Below are 22,927 nucleotides of genomic sequence, written 5' to 3'. Positions count from 1 at the left end.
ATTGCAAACGTAAGACCCAGAACTTGTAACATTAAGTACACTAAAACTCCTTTCCCAAGGTAACCTGACAGAAATACAGGTGTTAGGAACTTTGAGGCAGGGAAATGGGAACTCTCATACATTGCGAGTGGGAGGATAAATGGATACACTCATTTTGGAGAGCAATTCAGCAATATCTAGTTACGCTGACCACGTGCACACTGTCTGACTCATTATGTCAGCTTGTAGATATACCCCTAGAGATATTTTCCATGTTTACAAAGAAATTCATTGCAGCACTGTTTCTAACAGTGAAAAAATGGAACCAACTTAAATGCCCACTGATAGGAGAATGGCTAAACTGTGGTATAGTCACATAATGCAATACAGTAGTTAAAAAAAATTAACTTGATCTTGTATGTTAAGAGGAATGGCACCGAAAAATAATGCTAAGTGAGAAAAAGTATACTGTTAATCTAAATAAGATTACAATATACATACAATAGGATGCCATAGATATCAATTATAAAATACTCCAATCAAAACTATTTGTTATTTAAAGATATGTATATATAGTAGCAGAAAGCAGAAAAATAAGAATGGGAAGGGTACACATGAATTTTGGAACAGCAGTACCCTCTCTGAGGGGAAGAGAGAGGAATGGGACCAGGGAGAACTAGAAAGGAGGGGGCTTCACCTATATCTGTAAGGCTTTATTTCTTCTTTTTGTTTTTTTTTGTGAGAAAGACCCGCCCTGAGCTAACATCCGATGCCAGTCCTCCTCTTTTTTGCTGAGGAAGACTGGCCCTGGGCTAACATCCGTGCCCATCTTCCTCCACTTTATATGGGGCGCCGCCACAGCATGGCTTAACAAGCAGTGCGTCGGTGCACGCCTGGGATCGGAACCGGCAAACTCCGGGCCACCGCAGCGGAGTGCACGCACTTAACCGCTTGCGCCACTGGGCCGGCCCCCTGTAATGCTTTATTTCTTAAAAAAAAAAAAAAAAAGGAAGCACATATGACAAAATGTAAACATTTGTTACTTTTGAGCAATAAGTACATAGGTATTTCTTATAGCACTCTCTACTTTTGATGTATTTATGATATTTCCTAATAATAATGATTACTAATGTGCTTAAAAGACATTTTATTTACCACCTTACAAGCTAATGAATCATTTGTCACATTTGTGCAGGGACTGTCCTCAGATCCTATGGATTTAAGGCAGCAATTCTTTCACTAGGGCAGGATTTTCTCAAATGTCTCAATCAAATTGGAGAAAATTTCTGAAAAATAAAAAAGTGAGTGGCTGAGGGGTGAGGAAAGAAAACTAAAAAGTAATTTAGCACTCCACTTTTTGTAATTGCAGATGGAAAGACTGGGGGATGCAGTCTGAAGCCCTATATTTGATTTTGGCCTCTGCCACTATCTGTGAGATATGGGACAAATTACAAGTTTCTGGGCCTCAGGATTCTCATGTGTAAAACGAGTTGGACTCAATCAGTAGTTCTCAGGAATGCTTATGGAAATACAGATTCCTGGACCCTAAGCCTAAAGATTTAGCAGGTCTAGGGTGGGGCCCAGGAATCCGTGTTTTTAACATGTGCCTTCCTTTAACTGTGATGCAGGTGGACCACAGCCCACCCTTTGAGAAACACAGGCCTAAATGACCTCAGGTCCCTTTCAACTCTTACATTCTACTCTAATATCCTTTCATTTTAATTTAAAGATAAGGATAAATATATACAATTTAAAACTTGAAAAAAAGTGAAAGTGTTATAAAATTGCAGTGACGGGAAAATGGTTGGTAACAAGATGACAGCAGAAAAAAAATACAGGCCTTTTAGATTAACAAATTACACATTTTGTTTTATACTGCATGTATTGGAAAAATATGAGTATGAGGTAATATATGTGTGTTTTAAATCTGATGATCTGTTTACGCGCTGTTTAAAAGAACTGTATGGTTTATAGCCTCTCCAACTTTGGAGGCATCAAATCATCTACGGAGCTTGTTAAAATACTGGTATCTGAGCTCCAATCCTAAAGATTTTAACTCTAGCCTGAGGTAGGGCCCAGCCAGAGATGCTAATGCCCCCAAAAATTGAGAATCTGTATACTACATGATTCTTCTGAATAGCACTTAGATCTCAGATTTTTATTTATTTATTTATTATTTGTGAGGAAGATCAGCCCTGAGCTAACATCCATGCCAATCCTCCTCTTTTTGCTGAGGGAGACCAGCTCTGAGCTAACATCTATCGCCAATCCTCCTCCTTTTTTTCCCCAAAGCCCCAGTAGATAGTTGCATGTCATAGTTGCACATCCTTCTAGTTGCTGTACGTGGGACACCGGCTCAGCATGGCCGGAGAAGCGGTGCCTCGGTGCGCGCCCTGATCCGAACCCGGGCCGCCAGTAGCAGAGCGCGTGCACTCAACTGCTAAGCTACGGGGCTGGCCCCAGATCTCAGATTTTTAAAAATTCATTTATACTCAGATTTTCAGATATATCCAGTACATAAGAAGATAATCTATTCATTTTAACTCCTTTAGCCTAAAACTTGAGTTATCTCACTCTTGTTTGAAAGGAATTTTCCTCACCCAAAGCTTTTTCCTTTAGCCTCAGTGAGAAAAAAATTATGACAAATACTTGTTCAGGGTACAGGAGCTGCTCCCTGTAGAACAGTTTAGTGCCAGAACCCTCAAGGGCCCCTCAAACTAGTTTTTCAAGACTCCTGGTGGTACATACTTGAATTAACTGGCAAAAGAAAGGAAGCTGCTAGACATTAAAGTCAGAAGGTGTGTTATACTGGTACCTGGCCCCCAACTGTGAGCTGCTTTAAGAAACTGGCCTGATCTCCTTATCTGAGTTTTCCCCAGTACTGAACCATTAGCTAGCCTCTTCTGAGCTAAGTTGATAACTTCCTTGGCAGAGTGCTCTCATTGTTTCATGAAAAAATCTCTGGACTGGATTTAAGGATCCCTAAATCTTTAATCTCTATTTCTAATGGCAAGTTTGTGGGCAAAGCCCATGTACCTGTTCCAGCCTACCCTTACGGGTGATGTAAGAACACAAATGCTTCTATGAGGAAACACTGTATAAATAAAGATGTTAGAAATAAAAAAAGCCACAGTGCATTCGCATCCTCAAACTACATGCAGTGGCCTCAAACAGAGGGGTCTGCCCCACCCTCAACACTGCACTTTCAAGGGAGTCTCCTGAAGACTTGCCTCTGAGAATATGGCGTCTGCTCTCCCCAGTCACTGAGAGCCTACGAGGAAGCTGGGTCCTAATTCTTTTACAGGAATCCATGGTCTGCAGAACTTTGAGAGGTCAGACAGAAGCACCACTGGGCACCTTTGTTCCATAAGTGATGCTCAAGACAGGTGACATAGCAATTGCATCAACAACAGTTTTTCTTTCTTAAAGATCACTGACATAGAATGCTCAGGAATTCATAGATGTGGATATTTGAACAAGCATCACCCAAGAAGACAAACATAGCCACTTCTATTCCTATCATAACAAATTCCCTCTAGAGTTTTAACGAAATTTTTAAGCTAATGCCTCTGACCCTAAGTTTTAAAGGATGTCTAAAAAACTCATCCTTCAAATGAGATATATTAGGAGAAGCATTTAAAAAACTGTAGTCCATAAGATAGAGACCTTACATTTAAATAGTCACATTATGAGGAGAGAGAGTAAACATGAAGCAGGAGGGAAAGTTGAGTCCACTGAACCATCTCCAACAGAGGGAGAGATAGAAAAGTCAAAATACAGCATGTGTGGGTCAGGAAAAAAAAAAGGTTCTTCCTTTCTGACTGACAAGCAGCACTAAGGCCACTACAGCTACAAGGCCATGGTCTAGCAGTCTTGCAGAAACCATAACCCTAACCTGGCTGTAGGGATAGCCAAAGCCACAGCCACATGGGGCCAATAAAGTCCAAGGTCATTAATTTTTTAAGATCAGCTTTATGGTGAAAGATCGGATGCTTTCTTTCTAAGATCAGGAACAAGACAAGGATGTCTGCTCTCACCACTTCTACTCAACATTGTGCTGGACATTCCAGCCAGGACAATTAGACAAGAAAAAGAAATAAAAGGCATCTAGATCGGGAAGGAAGAAGTAAAATTATCTCTATTCTCAGAAGACTTAATCTTGTATACAGAAAATCCTAACGCACCTATTATTCAAAACTATTAACTAATAAATGAGTTAAGCAAGGTTGCAGCATGCAACATCAATATACAAAAAATCAATTCTATTTCTATACATTAGCAATAAACAATCTGGAAATAAAACAATTCCACTTATAATAGCATCAAAAAGAATAAATATTTAAGGATAAATTTAACAAAAGAAGTGTAAGACTTGTATCCTGAAAACCACAAAACATCATTGAAGGAAATTTAATATGACGTAAATAAATGGAAAGACATCTCATGTTCATGGATCAGAGAATATTGTTAAGATGGCAGCACTCCCCAAAATGATCTGCAGATTCAATGCAACCTTTCAAAATCCCAGCTGGCTTTTTTGCAGAAATTGACAAGCTGATCCTAAAATTCATAAGGAAATGCAAGGGACCCAGATTAGCCAAAACATCTTGAAAAAGAACAAAGTTGGAGGACTCACACTTCCCAATTTCAAATCTTACTACAAAGGTACACAATCAAGCCAGTGCAGTACTGGCATAAGGACAGACACATAGATCAACAGAATAGAGAGCCCAGAAATAAATCCTTACATTTAAGGTCAGAAAGTACAGTAAGTAGATTAGTGGTAGTTAGGGACCGGGGGAGGGGAGAATGAGGAATGACTGCTAATGGGTACGAGGTTTCTGTTTGGAGTGATGGAAATGGTCTGGAATTAGTGAAGATGGTTGTAGAACTTTGAACATACTAAAAAACATTTAATTAAACACTCTAAGAGAGTAAATTATATGACACGTGAATTATATATCAATAAAGCTTCTTTTTTAAATGACAAAAAAAAATCACCTTTTATGTCAAAGTATACGGTAAGATTAGGTACATGAGATTCGGTACACTTTTCAACTTTCAACCAGCCGACTTACCTTGAATGGTATAAATAAAACCCCCTGCAACTCCCTCCACACCTTCCATGAATTCGTGAGGCAGTGCACCCTCCCCAGCCTGAAAAAAACGAGAATCCAAGCACTCCACGTTTCATTACTAAAAATGCATTTCTTGTATTTTAAAATCAATTTGGCAAAATTGATACTATGACTCTACAGCAGATAAACCCATCTAAGATGCTGGTGCAGAGACTTATACTATCAGGATGACATCAGTATTCTCCTATTTTTATCTAATTGCAATATATCAATATTTTTGTTATCTAATTGCAATATATCGATATGTGCAATATAAGTAGTCCATACAGTGCTCAGAATTCCAGCTTACGTACATAGAATCATGTATTCCTGAACTTGCTACCATAATAGTATAAAAACCAATTTTATTTTACATCCCAACCCTATGACTTTAAAAAAACATTATTACTACCTTTGATTTCTTGGAGTTTGAAAATTCCCACAAGTTCAAATACACCTAGGCACATTTTAAAGTTAGGTTACCATGCAGAGAAAAGCCCCTCTAAATAAACAGTTCAGACAGTGCCCTACTGATTACTGATGTTGTTGAAGGTGCTTAGAGACTATTGTGCCAACAGCCAACAACGGCCCTTTCCACCTTTTAGGACTGGAGGATCTTTTATCATTAGAGATTTCCCTCTCTTCATCTCACAAGTTACCCAATGCCCTTACTCAAAGTGAGGTGTTCCACTGCTGTGTTCTGCACACCAATATGGCCCATCTACCAGAGGTATTCTCTGGCTGCTGTGGGCTGATCAGACGGTCTCAGTTACACTTTGGCATATTTATAGCATTTCTTCCACACACTCACCTATCAAGAGGGCTACTGCTTGGCTATTATTCTTTTGAACAGATCTTCTCAGCAGAGCTGTACTGTACACTGCAATGCTTTAAGGCTAGCAGAGAGATAGTGTTCTGAGATGACTGTGGTAACTTATTTAATTTAAAATATGGTTTGTAGCTGAATGTGGAAGAAATTTCTAAAAGTGAATGCTATAGATTCCAACTTTGTAGTTCCATAAGAAGTTGTATACTCTTTATTTTATTGTATGTTCTATATTTTTGGCTTGTTTAGAACTTGACAGTACTTTTTGTTTATTAACTTCTATCTAAAACGTCACAGCTTGGCTTTTTATTTTGGTTTTTAAAATGTTCTGACGTTATCACTTGCTGGCAAGGGAGCCAGACTTAGGAAAACTTTCAGCTCTATGCATTTATGATGAAAACCTTTATTTGCACATGGGGTTTCTTAGGGTAGACTACTAAGTTACCTGCCTTTTTTTTTTTTTAGGTTAGCTGAGTGTTTAAGCTATCCTTAGCCCTCTACAACTGTATTTACCCCAAAGCAGATCACTGAGTCTTTATATTTGAACTTAGTCCTCAACTTAGAAATAAACGGGTTTCCTTTTGTGTAACCAACTCAATACCATAGAATTCTGGGATATTTTGGAAATTTTTAAGTTTCATAAACAGAAAAGGAGGCAAGACATTCAAGGCAATTGCCTTGAAAATAAGAAAAAAAACTATAATTAAATTCCATAAAACATTCCATCTTAAACACAGGACTTTTCAAAATAAAGGATGAAATCCTAAACACGGCCAACAAGGTTAAGTTTGTAACTACATATGAATTTGTGGGTCTACTGTTGCATGTCTTTATTCCTCACTGGATTGTGAGTTCCGTTGTGGGCCAGAAATAGGCTGATTTTGCCACCACTGTGCCTGGCTTACAATAGGTGTGCAGTAAATGTTTTCTGAATGTGTAATGACATACCACATGATATTCATTCCAAATTCAGGAATTAATGCATGTAAATAAGATTAATAGTTAATGAAAATACACTAAGCTTGTGAATTTAAGCGCCAAGTGCTTTCCTAATCATTAAAGCAGAGCATCAAAAAGAATGAAAGATTGTGTCTACGACATCACCACACATACCACTTGTTGATTTAAAATTTGTCATTTTAAGTTTGCTTATACCTTTTTTACCATTCTACATTTACTTTGAGAAATTTACCTGTCAAACTGTTTTAAATTTGAAGCATATCTGAATAAATGAAAATTATGAGGCAGAAATCCCAGTAATATAAATGAAAGCAAATACTCAATCTTATATTCTGAACACTATTGAGCAAGTGTTCTTAAAGAATGTTAACCTAAAAATCACTGAGAAATAAAATATCACACTTTTTTAAATTCACCAATCTTAAGGCAAAACTATATTTACTAACAGAGTTACAAAATCACAGAACATTTGAGTTTTTCATCTTTGCTATGGTGGCTCGACAACATTTTCTACTGTATATGTTCTAAAACATAAATCTAAACCATTGTTGTTCCATATCACCTGGATTGTTGTAAAAGTGAATTTTAAAAACTTTCATATATTAAAAAATGCTGAAGAGTGCTAAACACTTTAAAAACAGGGATGACTTACTGTAACGACTCTGAGAACTCCCCCTCCATCATTTACTGTCACTTTGTGGAGATTTCTTGACACAAGGCCTTGCAGGTCTTGGCTCTCCCACACGATTGTACCTTCAAAGCTCTTTTGTGGAAAGATGAACAGTGAGTCAATTTATTCATTGTTGTCATTTAGGTTTCAAGTAAGTTTTTAGAGAAAAGTTTATTTTTTTCTAAGATGTATCAGTTAAAATTTTTATCCCACAACTCTAACATACCATTGCTAACATTGTGGTGTATATCTTTGTTTTTTTTTTTCATGCACATCTGAAAAAACAATCACAAAGACTATATAGACAATTCTGCATGCTGCTGTGTGTCATTTCCCATCGAGTCAACACCTTTCTTCATGCTACTGCAGCTGTTACAGCCATTCTTTTTCATGTACGTATAACATGCCATTGAGTGGATGTTTCCTGATTCACTCAAACATGTCCCTATTGTCAGACACTGGGATGCTACCAAGTATCTACGAAAATAATGTGAGGCATGTTTTGGTGTAAATGTTTATTTTTCCCCAATACTTTGTTTTTTATTTAAAATAAATTCCCAGAGGTGAAATTACTGAGATAGAGATATTTACATGGATTTTGGTACACATTGCCAAACTGCTTTTCAAAAGCAAATTATACTAATTTATAGGGTCATCAGCAATTTACAAGAATGCCAATTGCATTGTACTCTTCCCAGTGTAGGACACTAGTAAAAGAAGTTTAAGCTAATTTAGTAGATTAAAAAAAAGATTCCTCATTTACTTGTGTTTTTTTTATTTCTAGTGATGTCTATGAATTATATAGTCTCTTCTGGAATTGCCTTGTTATGCTTTTCTGCCATTTAGCTTTTGAGTTTTATATTTTTCTTATTAATCTGTGCACACTTTTAATAAATTATCTTAATCGTGTATTTTTTTTGTGCTAAAAATCTTTTTTCAGAATTGTTTGCCACATAATATTGCAGGTTTTTTTTTTTTAATTTATTTTTGTGTGTGTGTGAGGAAGATCAGCCCTGAGCTAACATCCAGGCCAATCCTCCTCTTTTTTTGCTGAGGAAGACAGGCCCTGAGCTAACATCTATTGCCAATCCTCCTCCTTTTTTCCCCTTTTTCTCCCCAAAGCCCCAGTAGATAGTTGTATGTCATAGCTGCACATCCTTCTAGTTGCAGTAGGTGGGACGCCCCCTCAGCATGGCCGGACAAGCGGTGCGTCGGTGCGCGCCTGGATCTGAACCTGGGCCGCCAGTAGCGGAGCACACACACTTAACCGCTAAGCCATGGGGCCAACCCCAGGGTTTGTTTTTTTTTTTTTAATTCAAAAGTCCATAAGTTTTATCTTGTCAAATTGGACAGGCTTTTCCTTTGTGATTATTACTACTAAATTTTGAGCTTAGAAAGTTACGCTCCCCTCCCCCGGGTCTGATATACATTTAAAGATTTTTATTTATTTATTTTTCCCCCAACGCCCCAGTAGATAGTTGTCTGTCATAGCTGCACATCCTTCTAGTTGCTGTATGTGGGACGTGGCCTCAGCGTGGCCGGAGAAGCGGCGCGTCGTGCGATCCCGGGATCCGAACCCGGGCCGCCAGCAGCGGAGCGCGCGCACTTAACCGCTAAGCCACGGGGCCGGCCCCTGATATACATTTAAATTGTAATGTCTTCTAATTTCTCTATGGTTTCCATTTTTAATATCTGTGCTCAGCTGGCTCCTTAGTACCGCTCAGGTCTCAGCTCCACTGTTATCTCTCAGAGAGGCTTTCTCCAGAGATCCAACAGAAGGCAGGCAACTCCCAATTTCTCTCTACTCCATCACCTTGTCTTATTTTCTTAATACCACTTATCACTCTGATATTTCTTGTTTATTTTTCTTTTGTCAAACAAACTGCTCCCACTAGAATATAAGCACCACAAAAGCAGGGATCTTGTCTGTCTTATCAACCACTATACCCCCAGCACCTAGAAGGCCTGACATACAACTGGCAGTCAAAAACATTTACTTAATAAATGGTGTTGAACTCAAAATCAATTAGAATTAATTCTGGTATAGAGTATGAGATAAAAGTTACAGCTTTCATATTCTAAAAAAAAATTTCATGTATTAAATTAAGAGATAAAGTAGTTTACAGTAATGTCTCATTTAGCCAGCTTTATAAGGAAACCATACAAAATTGAATTTGTCCAATAAGCTAGGTCAGTGGTTTGCAAGGTTTTTTTTAAGTAATAAAACTCTTCTTGTCTACCAAGACAGATAAAAACACTAAAAGAATCTGGATTCTTCAGGCAGTTTATCACTTCATATTCAGCTAATGTATCCTTAATCTTTCTTATTTGTGAAACCCTGCTGCATGTTGTGGAGCCCTAGGGTTCCTCAGAGCAGATCTTGCAGACATACTTAGTGTCATCATTTCTTAACCTTTAAAATAGAGAAAAGGAGACCTACCTCAAAGGGTGTTCTAAGGATTAGTGATAATGAATATAGTGCAGTGTCTTTGCTCAGCAAAATACAGCTTTATTACCACTAGAGGAACACAGAAAGAGAACTGCCCCTTTAAAAGATTCCATTTTCTTATCTTTGAAATAAGTGCTGATTATTTCTATACTTTCCCTGGGTGGCCTCAACTCTCTATTGAACTTGATGTTAAACCTCAATTCTGTAAAAACAAAAAACATTCTCACAGATATACACACAGAAGAAAAAAAAAAAAAAAGACTAGGAAGAAATACACCAAATATGTTGGGCAATAGATGGGTGACATCATATTCTTTTAACCTTTCTATATTTTTGTCAAGTTTTCAACAGTGAATATGTATTACTTTCATACATTTTCTTACTTTCATAATCAGGAAAAAAATTTTTTTAACTAAACATATATGCACAACTAAGTAAATGTGGGGGTCAATCTTCTTTCAGATATGAACCATTATTTAAACTTTTGAATGTCTACTACATACAGGCTGTGGGCTATGTGTTTGAAGATTAAAAGAAATAAAATAGCCCATACCTTCAAATAATCATAATATGTGATGGCAGACTCAATAAGGAAGGAAAGTCATTCTACTTGAGGAAGTCAGAATTTCAAATGACTATGAGAACTGAGTTAAGTCTTGAAGGAGTTTCAGTCAGACAAGTGGGAGGAAGATAAACTAACACATCAAAAGGCACAGACTTGAAACAGCACTGCCTATTCAGAAAAACGTTAAGTAGTTTAATATCACTGAAGAACAAGGCTGAGGAAAGGAGAGGTAAAAAGCAAGCTGGAGGTCGGCTCTGTCTGCTATAACAGAAAGTCTGTCCTTTACCTTGAAGGCTGTGAGAACTACTGAAGGTTGCAGGCACAAGAGTGAGACAATCATATTTGCAATTTTAGAAAGGTCACTCCAATAGCAGAGTGGCAACAGAGTAGAGGTTGGTAGAGAGAGTGGTAACCAGACTATTACAAATGTCCAGGTGAGAAGTAAGCACCTATCATTTAGAAATTAAGACTACCCTCTGAGAAATTAAAGATGACACAAATAAATGGAAAGATATTCAGTGCTCATAAATTGGAAGAATATTTTAAAATATCCATACTACCCAAAGCGATCTACAGATTCAAGGCAATCCCTATCAAAATTCCAATGGGATTTTTCATGGAAATAGAACAAGCAATCCTACAATTTGTATGGAACCACAAAAGACCCCCAAAAGCCAAAGCAATCTTGAGAAAGAAGAACAAAGCTGGAGGCATCATGCTCCTGATTTCAAGCTACATCACAAAGCTATAGTAATGAAAATAGCATGGTACTGGCATAAAAACAGAGATCAATGGAACAGATTAAAGAGCCCAGAAATAAACCCATGCACATATGGTCAATTAATTTACGACAGAGGAGCCAAGAATATACAATAGGGAAAGGACAGGGTCTTCAATGAATGGTGTTGGGAAAACTGACAGCCACATGCAGAAGAATAAAACTGGACCACTATCTTACACCATACACAAAAATGAACTAAAAGTGGATTAAAGACTTGGACGTAAGACCTGAAACCATAAAATTCCTAGAAGAAAACACAGGCAGTAAGCTCCTTGACATTGGTCTTGTTGATGATTTTTTGGATTTGACACCAAAAGCACAGACAACAAAAGCAAAAATAAACACATGTGACTACATCAAACTAAAAAGCTTCTGCACAGCAAAGGAAACCATCAAGAAAGTGAAAAGGAAACCTACCAAATGGGAGAAAATATTTGTAAATCATATATCTGATAATGGGTTAATATGCAAAATATATAAAGAACTCATTCAGCTCAATAGCAAAAAACCAAACAATCCATTGAAAAATGGGCAAAGGATCTGAACAGATATTTTTCGAAAGAAGACACAGAGATGGCTAACAGATACATGAAAAGGTGCTCAACATCACTAATCATCAGGGAAATGCAAATCAAAACCACAATGAGATATCACCTCGCACCTGTCAGAATGGCTAGTATTAAAAAGACAAGAAATAACAAGTGTTGACAAGGATGCAGAGAAAAAGGGACCCTCATGCACTGTTGGTAGGAACGTAAATTGGTATAGCCACAATGGAAAACAGTATGGAGGTTCCCCTAAAAATTAAAAATAGAACTACCATAAGATCCAGCAATTCTACTGGGTATTTATCTGAAGGAAATGAAAACACCAACTTAAAAAGATATCTGCACTCCCATGTTCATTGCAGCATTATTTACAATAGCCAAGACATGGAAGCAACCTAATTGTCCATTGATGGATGAATGGATAAAGAAGATGTGGTGTATAGATATATATATGCAATGGAATATTATTCAGCCATAAAACAGAAGGAAATTTTGCCATATATAATAACATGGATGGACCCTGAGGGCATTATGCTGAGTGAAATAAGTTAGACAGAGAAAGGCAAATACCATATGATCTCACTTATACGTAGAATCTAAAAACAACCAAAACAACAACAACAAAACAAACCTGAACTGATAGATATAGAGAACAGATGGGTGACTGCCAGAGGCAGGGGGTGGGCAAAATGGGTGAAGGTGGTTTAAAGGTATAAACTTTCAGTTATCACATAAATAAGTCCTGGGGATATAATGTACAGCATGGTGACTATAGGTGATAATACTCTATCATATATTTGAAAGATGCTAAGAGAGTAGATCTTAGAAGTTTTTATCACAAGAAGAAAAAATATTTGTAACCATGCGTGGTGATGGATGTTAACTAGACTTACTATGTTGATCATTTAGCAATATATACATAAAACATTGAACCATTATGTTGTACACCTGAAACGAATATAATGTTATATGTCAATTATATCTCAACAAAAAAAAAAGACTACCCTCTGAGTTGAACTAATTAAACGCTTATATTAAAGGAAATAATATTTCTAATAACTGAGAAGAGTTCTAAAATTAAAGCTTAATTAGCAAAATCAATACCTTAAAACAATGTATCAACTGGCCAGTATAGGAAAGCAGGAATGAGAGAGCAATTTTGGCAATGAAGCAATGTCCAAGGGGAGAAAGATGCAATAATTGGAAGATATAAAGCATTCTGGTCACATCCTACCAGAATGAGATAGCTCTCTAAAACAGCCACATCCCACTGTTGTAATCAAGTTCAATGCCCAAATCAAGCAACGTTCAGATTCAGTTTTTTAGATGCCTTGACATACCAGGAAGGAGATTCCTAGATGGGGGTTACAAGCACTCAAATCATTCTAATGAGCTAATACCCACTAAAGATAAATGAATTGACATTCTGGTTTATACAATGATCTTCTGTGAATTTACACAGCGGCATTCAATGAGAACCTTATCATCTCTAAGTGAACTAACTGGAAGGTCAGTGTTAAGACCTAAAAGCTAAGTCCTACATCCTTGACTATGTGAGGCTGCTTTGGGTTAATCATGTGTCTTTCTCCTGGCAACAACGACCTCTTGCCCTTCGTATACTTTACTTTCTTCTAAAACTTTTACAGCGATAAAGTTTGGAAGGACTGATACCAAATATGTTTAAGGAGAAAGAATTGACTTAGTGAATACTTGCATATAACAGTTGAGGATAAATCCCACAATTCTTGTTTGGGTGCCTGAGAAAAAGGAGATACTCAAGAATGAAAATACAGGAGGAGATGAGAATGAGTGGGATGGAGATGATATTACCATTAGAATGCCCATGGGACATTCAAGTGGAGAAGTTCAGTAGGCAGCTGAAGCATGTATGGAGTTCACAAAGAAATTTAGGCTGTAGTTACAGATTTAACAGTCATTAGCAAACAGGGGGTTAATGGATGAAACTGGCTAGGAGGAGTGAGTAAAATAAACAGAAGGCTGGGTATCAAATCCTAATGAAAGCAAAAGATGAGATAACGAACTACATAGGGAAGAAGGACTGGGCTAGATGTGGCTGAACCAAAAGAATGTATATTATACGAGCCAAGAGAAAACTGCAATCAACTGGGTACGGACAGAAAATATCCCCTGGAGTTGCAGTTGGTTCCCTGGTAATCTTAGCGATTACAGTTTCAAATGAAACATACCAAAAGTAAAAGCTATAGTGACCAAATAAATATGCCTCACCTTGAAACTACAAATCTAGAAAATATGATGACAAAACAGGTCATTCTCTGTCCTGTCCATTCAACTGACACTTGGCATCTGACTTGCTATTTCATGGTGACTCCTGCTCACACCCAACTCCATTTTGTTTGTGATGGGTCATGGAACAACATCAACAATGTTGACTAAATTGAGTAATTATCAGAAAAACTTATCAGCCCAAAAAATGATCTTGGTTTACTCATTGAAATTATATAACCCACCAGTTGTTTAGGGAAGGGAGGAGCTTTATCTTCTCCCCTTCTCCTATACCTGTTCTTGCTTCATATCAAAGTTGAATTTCTATTTCTCCTTTTAATCATAAAGCTAGGCATCTCTTCAGATGCAAAACAACTTGTTTATGACAATTCTCTGCTAAGATCATAAAATCAAAATAAAAGTTAAAAAGAATCAGCATGGTATAGGTTGGAAATATGAGATCTCAGAAATTACCTCACCCATAACATAAGCAAGCTATCTGCAACCCCCTTCACATGTTAATTCTTGTGTGTCATATTTCTAATTTGTCATACAAACCAACAGAGTACTTAATTATATACAATACTTTCATGCCTGTAACCATTAACAATTTCTTGTAGATTAGAGAAATGACCACATCTAAAGAATTTCAACTTGCATAAAAAATAAGTGTATAAGTACCCACAATGCTAACAATAATGTCTCCAGTGACTCAGGTGAATGAAAACAGTATTTTTATTGAAATGAGTTTCAGTTTCAACTGGACTACTACGGAAAATATGAAATTAGAGAAATAAATATTTTAAGAGAAACACATAGCAGTCTCCATTTAAATTTGTGACCCCCACGGAGATTTATGCTTTGGTGAGTTACACAGTGAAAACATTAAAAGAGATTTGCTTACTTGACAAGCTCTACTGCTGACGTGTTACTCTAGTAGACTGTGAAATGTGGAGGGAATAAGGTGATGAACCAGTCATCTACTTCTCTCTCTCAAATGAATAAACAGGGGGCCAGCCAGTGGCGCAAGCAGTTAAGTGCGCGCGCTCCGCTGCGTTGGCCCGGGGTTCACCTGTTCGGATCCCGGGCATGCACCGACGCACTGCCTGGCAAGCCATGCTGTGGTGGCGTCCCATATAAAGTGGAGGAAGATGGGCATGGATGTTAGCCCAGGGCCAGTCTTCCTCAGCAAAAAGAGGAGGATTGGCAGATGTTAGCACAGGGCTGACCTTCCTCACAAAAAAAAAAAAAAAAAAAAAAAAAAAAAGAATAAACAATCCGTTTTTCTTCTGTCATTCTTTGCTGATGATACGCAGGCAAACCACTCATCACTATCATACTTTCCGTGCTTATAAGCCCAATTAGGCTTGATGTAGCAACAATGAATATCTATGTAAAATTAAACATGGTTTCAACAAAAGTAGGATTTTGTGTAAAAGAATACTTCATTTTTAAAATTTTATTTTTTCTCTTTATAAAGCTAATATATATTTCAGAAATTTATAAAAATAGATACATGAAAAGAAGAAAATAAAAATTATCCATAATCCTACCCTCTACCCAGTTGCAGCCACTCTTAAGTAACTGCATGTTTCTAAAAAGAAAAAATATTACTCAGAAGTAATGAAAAATTAAAAGTCAATTTAGCTTAAAGCTTAAAGGAAAATAAAGATCACAAGGCTATAGGCATTAAAAGTCTTAGTAACTAAAACAGCCACTGGCTCTTTTGGCCGAGTACTTCCCATCATTAGTACCTATTGCCAGATATTCCATCCTGAACACAGACAAGGAAGGTAACCCCTTGCCCCAACCCAATTTTTATTTTGAAAAACTTTAAACCTATAGAAAAGTTGAAATTAACATCCAAATCACCTAGACTCACCAGTTGTTAACAATTGGTCCTATCTGCTTTATCTCTGTCTATATACTTTCTGTTGTTTGTTGTTAAATCACTTGAAAGTAAAATGCAGATATCATGATATTTCACCTTTAAATACTTCAGCATGTATTTCCTAAGAACAAGGACGTTCTAAGGGAAAGTAATATTTTTTGTGGACTAATCAAAATTTGTAACTCTTTCTATAAGGCTGACCAAGATAATGGAGCAGACTCCATAAAATTCTGATTAGCCTTGGGCCTGGACCAGTGGAGTAGTGGTTAAGTTCTCGCGCTCTGCTTTGGTGGCCCAGGGTTCCTGAGCTCGGATCTCGGGTGCAGATGTACATACCGCTTATCAAGCCATGCTATGGCAGGTGTCCCACATATAAAGTAGAGGAAGATGGGCAGACATGTTACACAGGGCCAATCTTCCTCAGCAAAAAGAGGAGGATTGGCAACAGGCGTTAGCTCAGGGCTAATATTCCTCACCAAAAAAAAAAAAAAAAAGTTGTGATTAGCCTGAAGTATTAAAACATATTTTCTTCCTCTTTGCCCCACATTGTGACTCCTTCCTATTAGAGTTTCTCAACCTTGGCACCACTGACATTTTGTGCCAGATAATTCTTTGTTGTGGGGCTGGTCTGTGCATTGTAGGATGGTCAGCAGCATTCCTGGCCTCTACCCACAAGATGCTGGTACTACTCCACATCCAGCCGTAACAACTAAAAGTGTCTCTAGACATCACTAAATGCCCCCTGGTTGGGGGGCAAACTGCCCTGAGTAGGGAAACACTTCCCTTGAAGAATAGGACCTCCCAAATCCAGATGAGTAGCAGCAGTAATAAGGACAGTACACATTTATTTACTGAATGCTTACCATGTAGCAACATGTTCTAAGCATGCTGCATGTATTAAATCATTTAGTCCCTAGTAAATAACCCTCCGAATTGGGTCATGCAGCACCTCCAACTTACAGAACAGGAAATAGACATAGTGAGGTTAAGCAGCTTACACAAGGTCACAGAGCCAGTGAACGGCAGACAGGGATTCAAACTCACCCATGCTGCACCCAGAGGTGCGCACTCAGGCACTTGCATCCAAATGTGCCCTCACATACTTACTCACTCCCAGGTGCATCATTTTTCTCTTTCCTTCTCATGCCAATCCTTACAAGTTTTTATGAAAATCAACCCTACAGTAGGCTTCGGACCTTTCTGGATAGCAGCTAACACAATGCTAGTGCTCCTGGCATCCTCAGAATAACACTACTTTCCCTTTGAGACTCGCACAAAGTCTGAATTAGGTTCTGCCCACGCTAGTTCTGAGCAGAAAGGAAGGACTCTCTCATTGATTACTTGCTTCAACCTTAAAGGAGCTTACCAATTAGTTAACATAAGAAAACTGCTTACAACCATGTCTGACACACAGTAAGTTAAGCAGAATATCAGTGTCATGAGGATGTGAGTTGCTTTAAGGGCAGGGACCTTCATATTGTCCTCCCAGTCTAGCGCTGGGCACATACTAAGTTCTCAACACATATTTTCTGAGTAAATGGATAAACAAACCAAAGAACGGCTTCCTTCCAAAACTGATACCCAACACTTGGCCAATATGACTTATTTGAGCTACTACTCTTAATGACAAGTAAGAAATACCTCTGATGGTAGATACTTCATTTAACAAAGAAAAAAGTTCATATATGAAAGCTAAAAAGGACATAGGAAAACAGGCATTCTCACATAATGCTGATACAAACTGCTAAACTGCCCTCCAGAAAGAAATCATATGCCTTAAAAACGTATACAAATTTGAACCAACAATTCATCCTAAGAAAACAACCAGTTATGTACACAAAAGAGAGGTATAAAGATGTTAACTAGTCTTTTTTATAACACTGAGAAATTGGAAATTTTTTTCCAGTGTGTTTTATTTTTGTTTTTATTTAAAACATTCTTAAATGGAAGTTTAATATAGGTGAAATAAAGGAGATCTCTTTGACATTCAGAGAATTAACATAATATACATTTCAACTACTTGTACTCAACTTCAAAGATCCACAGCATATTATAAAATGTGTGATTCTGTTGTTGCATAAATGTGAACAGTACCCTACAAGACTGGTGGTACAGAAACATTTCCTGTTTAGTCAGCAGGGCTGGTCAACTGTCTAGCTCCCACATCTTAACTCAGCTTTGATGTTGTACGATGAACTCTATAGCTGATTTAAAGTGACCCCAGAGATGTCCAGGAAACTGACCCCTACTGTGGTTCCAAAGCACTGAGTTCAGGAATGTACTTGGAATAGAGTGAAACAGCCTGGAAAGGCTGAGGTTGACAGATGAATAATCTGTTCATGTCCAATTGTGTAATACTCTGCAACCATATTGTGGCTTAACTCCAAGACTGATGAGGGCACTTGGCAGGTGAGGTGGGCTCTAGCACATATCTACTTAAGACTGGAAGCAGAGGGACCCAGAAGGTGACATTTTCCACATCTTGGAGAAGTTTTATTTATCTTGGAAATGTGGCCCATCTCTTTGCCATTATCCTGTCTGCACCTTTCTTCCCCCATTCTTTAGATAAGTAAACTATTTGATTTACTCAAATGCTATCTGTGTCTGGTCTTTCTATCAATCCATACCTATTACTATCCTTTGTCATTAAAACACTCGTGCAGTTCTCTGCTCCACTAAATAAACCATGGTAACACTCAACGCTTCTCAGAAAGTGTGGTTTTGGAGACCTTGAGGCATCGTGAAGCTCTCTGGAAGTATGAATGCAGAGTGCTACATTTTAGTACATCCCGGTTGGTAGCATCATTTACCACTCTGGAGAGCTGTCCTGGTACAACAAAATATCAAGTACCTGCCTCTGAAAGCACATACCCAGACCTAGGAAGGACTGCATTGGTGCTATAAACTTTTCGTTACACCTTGTACCTCTGGTAAGATGAACTGCTCCACAGGCTTGTACCACAGCCTGTTCACCTGCACACCACAGCTTGGAGGACTAAAGCGAGCAATGAAGAGGGCCTCCTACAATTTGGGAAAAAAAAAGAAAGAAAGAAAAAAGACAAGAAGAAATACTTCATGTTAGACACTGTATATACAAGTTTTCAAACATCTTACATCTTGGTCAGCTAAATCCTAAATGGCCCCAACCATGGTTACTAACACTGTTCTACTGTGGTTTAGGCATCATTTGTGTTTTCTAGCACCATCATGTTTATTAAATAAAGATGTTTAAGATAACCAAAGTTGTCATGAAGTTCTCAAACACTAAATACAATGCACATAACCTTAAAAAATTATTCACCTTGAAATGAGGACCATTAAGGGAAATGTGACGTTTTGTTACATTAGGCCCACTTAGTAGGCTTAACCCCAAAGGGTTAAGAATAAACTGAAAGATCAGATTTCTACACAGAACAAAGGTACTCAGGCATCCCCCTTCAAAAAGAACCTTTAGAAGAAAAAACAAATAGAAACAAAAGAGGGGATATAAAAGAGCACTGATTCTCGGGGCCGGCCTGGTGGCGCAAGCGGTTGGGTGCGTGTGCTCTGCTGCGGCGGCCTGGGGTTTGCCGGTTCGGATTCCGGGTGTGCACCGACGCACCGCTTGGCAAGCCATGCGGTGGCAGCATCCCATGTGGAGGAAGATGGGCACGATGTTAGCCCAGGGCCAGTTTTCCTCAGCAAAAAAAGAGAAATATTGACAGATGTTGGCACAGGGCTGATCTTCCTCACACACACACAAAAAATAAATAAATGAAAGAGCACTGATTCTCTTTATGTCTATTGTTTTCTTTGGGTCCTTCCCAGGTCATTTTAGGCAAGAACATTTCCTTATTCTCATGCCTATTCTTATACACCAATTTACCATAGAGGAAACTTCTGTTAAAGCTATCAAGACCAGGCAGAAGTTCAGAATTAAGAGGGTTTTAATGGATTGTGCATATTTCTTTCATTAACACCAGTTCTCAGCAATGTGGTGGTAATACTTTTTGCCCTGTGACTACCTGTGAACTCAATAGTATCCACTTAGATTAGGCCTTCCTTGAGGACAAAGATTAACTTCTCCTTGGCTAAAATTCTGGCAACTAAAAGTTAAATCAACATGATCAAAATATTGTACGTCTGAGCCAAACTACTTGATGTGATAAATCAAACATCATGAATAGTTAAAAAAAAGACTACATATGCTAAGATAATTAAGTGTATCAAAAACATCCAAAATTAATCTTAATATCTAGATAAAGATAACAGTGGAATTCAGAGTAGTGCTATTTCAGTTACCTATTTGAGCTTTGGTATCAATGAAACCTTTAACTACAATAATAGTATATGAACACCTATACTTGAGTAACTTAATAAAGCTCTTCTCACTATTATCATAATGGGTGGAATCATCATTAGGATTTGTTCCCTCTCCCTTAAATTTATGTCATTAAGCACATTTACAAACAACATGGATTCTTTAGAGGAAGTAAGAGTAGGACAAACTGCAAAAAAGAATTTAATCTTAAATTGATTTGTATATTTATTGGTGACTCTAACATTGTATCTGTTAGTAACAATCAACATTAATAATAATACAAAAGCATTTTTAAAGATGCCTAAAAAAACCTGAACAGAGTTCTGCTTCCAATATCAGACCAATTCTCCTATAGATAACAAGTATGAACACTGGACAAAACATTAAAAAAAATGACCTGAAGGCACTGGAATGCAAACAAAGCAGATAGAAAACTGAAGGAACTGATTGGAAAATCAATACCAGGAAGAAGAGAAAGGCAGTGGGTATGTTTCCCCCACTTTTTTTTTTTTAAGGCTCTTGTCTGAAGGCATACTTTGAGGGACAACTGAAAACTTGAATTAAAAACCTGCAATCTTTCTGGTTGAAAAATCAGAGGACAGACTTGGGGAAGACACATCAGCTAAAAAGTGAGGAGGAAAACCCCAGAAAGGAAAAGGTCACAGACAGAGAGCCCTAAATTCGTCATATAAATTCTGCCCAAGTCTGTGGCTGACTCATGAAATATACATTTAAAACAGAACGCAAGCAGCCCAAATAAGTCCTAAAGAACTGAACAGAGATTTCAGCCGCTGCCCACTGCAAAGGAGACAGAGCTTAGAGTCTGTGTCCAGCCAATTTAACTACCCGCTAAAAAAAAAAAAAAAAAATCAATACTCTTCAAGGAATATAACAGGATACAGAGATTCTACAATGAATTATTCACAATACCTAGGATAAAATCCAAAGTTCCTCAATATAAGATAAAACAGGAAAATGTTACCCATACTCAAGAGAAAAGATGATAATCAATAAAGACAGACCTCAAGATGACTTAAATATTAGAACAAGCAGACTAGATTTTAAAGCCATTATTTTAACTAAGGTCAAGGCTATAGAAAAAAAAAATATGCTCAAAATGAATAAATACATGAAATTTTAGAGAAATAGAAATTACAAAAAAGTATTAAACGGAAATTCTAGAACTAAAAAGCACAATATCTAAAATAAAAAATTCTTTGGCTAGGCTTAACAGTAGATTTGAAATGATAGTAGAGTTAGTGAATTTGAATACAGATTAACAGAAATTATCATACCAGAAAAACAGAGAGAAAAAACATCAAAAAAAATGAACAGTCTTGTGATCTGTGAGACAATACCAAAAGGTCTAACATACATGTAGCTGGAATCTCAGAATGAGTGGAGAGAATGGGGCTGGGAAAAAATTTTTTGAAGAAGTAATAGCTGAAACTTTCCCAAATTTGGTAAAAGACGTAAATTTACAGATTGAAGAAACTTGGCAAACCCTGAGCAGAACAGGCATAAAGAAAAACCACACCAAGGTACAACACCACAATCAAATTGCTAAAACCAAATATAAAGAGAAAATCTTAATAGCAGCAGGAAAAACAAAACAAAAATCATATTACATACATCATACGTGAGAACAACAATATGAAGAATGGTTGACTTATCATCAGAAACAATGGAGGCCAGAAAACACTGAAGTGATATCTTTAAAATACTGAAAAGAAAAAAGTCTACTCAGAACTTCTATATCTAGAAAATATCCCACAAGAATAAAGGCGGGGGTGGGAGGAGGGAGGCAAAATAAAAACATTTTTAGAAAAACGAAAACTAAGCAAATTCATCACAGTAAACTTGCACTATAAGCAACGCTAAAGGTTGTTCTTTGGGATGAAGGAGATGGTATCAGATGAACACTTAGGATATATTCAGAAGGAAATGAAGAATACCATATATGGTAAAAAGGTGGGCAAATATAAAAGACTATTTTTCTCTAAATTACTTTAATATACATTTAGCTGTTTAAAGCAAAAATTACAACACTGTATTGTGGGATTTATGCATACATAGATGTAACGCATATAACAACTAGAGCAGAAAAGATAGGGAATGGTAAATGGAATTATATAGTTGCAAGGTTCTTATATTTTACATGAAGGGGTACAACATTAACTTTAAGGAGATTAAAAAGTTCAGGATGTATATGGTAATCCTTACGTCAAACATACACATGAAATGTAATAGTACAAAGAGCTATAGCTAAAAGGACGATAGAAAAATTAAAACAGAATTCTAAAACACATTCAATTAACCCAAAAGAAGGCAGGAAATGAGGAACAGAGAAACAAAAAAAAGGTGCAACAAACAGAAAACAAATAGCAACTGAAAAACTGAAATCTAACCACTTCAATAACTGCATTAAATGTAAATGGGGGGCCGGCCCCGTGGCCTAGCAGTTAAGTGCGCGCACTCTGCTACTGGCGGCCCAGGTTTGGATCTGGGCACGCACCGATGCACTGCTTGTCCAGCCATGCTGTGGCGGCGTCCCACATACAGCAACTAGCAGGATTTGCAACTACCACATACAACTA

The 22,927-nt window shown here is 37.4% G+C and overlaps 1 protein-coding gene across 4 annotated transcripts in view; it reads right to left on the bottom strand.

The window, feature by feature from the left end:
• B3GALNT2 (beta-1,3-N-acetylgalactosaminyltransferase 2) overlaps positions 1–22,927 on the bottom strand; it is a 52,767-nt gene that overhangs the window by 8,995 nt on the left and 20,845 nt on the right. For 2 of the 4 annotated variants that reach the window (XM_058542989.1, XM_058542988.1), the window contains exons 5-7: positions 18,956–19,051; positions 7,535–7,645; positions 5,058–5,136 (exon numbers count right to left, since the gene is read on the bottom strand). In XM_058542989.1, coding sequence (XP_058398972.1) covers positions 5,058–5,136; positions 7,535–7,645; positions 18,956–19,051 — 286 coding nt within the window. Of the gene's footprint in view, positions 1–1,137; positions 1,266–1,740; positions 3,303–5,057; positions 5,137–7,534; positions 7,646–18,955; positions 19,052–22,927 lie in introns of those variants that run through there. The other 2 variants (XR_009220429.1, XM_058542990.1) reach the window with 2 other exon arrangements.

Source organism: Diceros bicornis, chromosome 6, assembly GCF_020826845.1.
Source record: "Diceros bicornis minor isolate mBicDic1 chromosome 6, mDicBic1.mat.cur, whole genome shotgun sequence".
NCBI lineage: Eukaryota > Metazoa > Chordata > Mammalia > Perissodactyla > Rhinocerotidae > Diceros > Diceros bicornis.
Note: the sequence above shows the minus strand (reverse complement) of the source record. Positions and strands in the feature narration are given on the sequence as shown.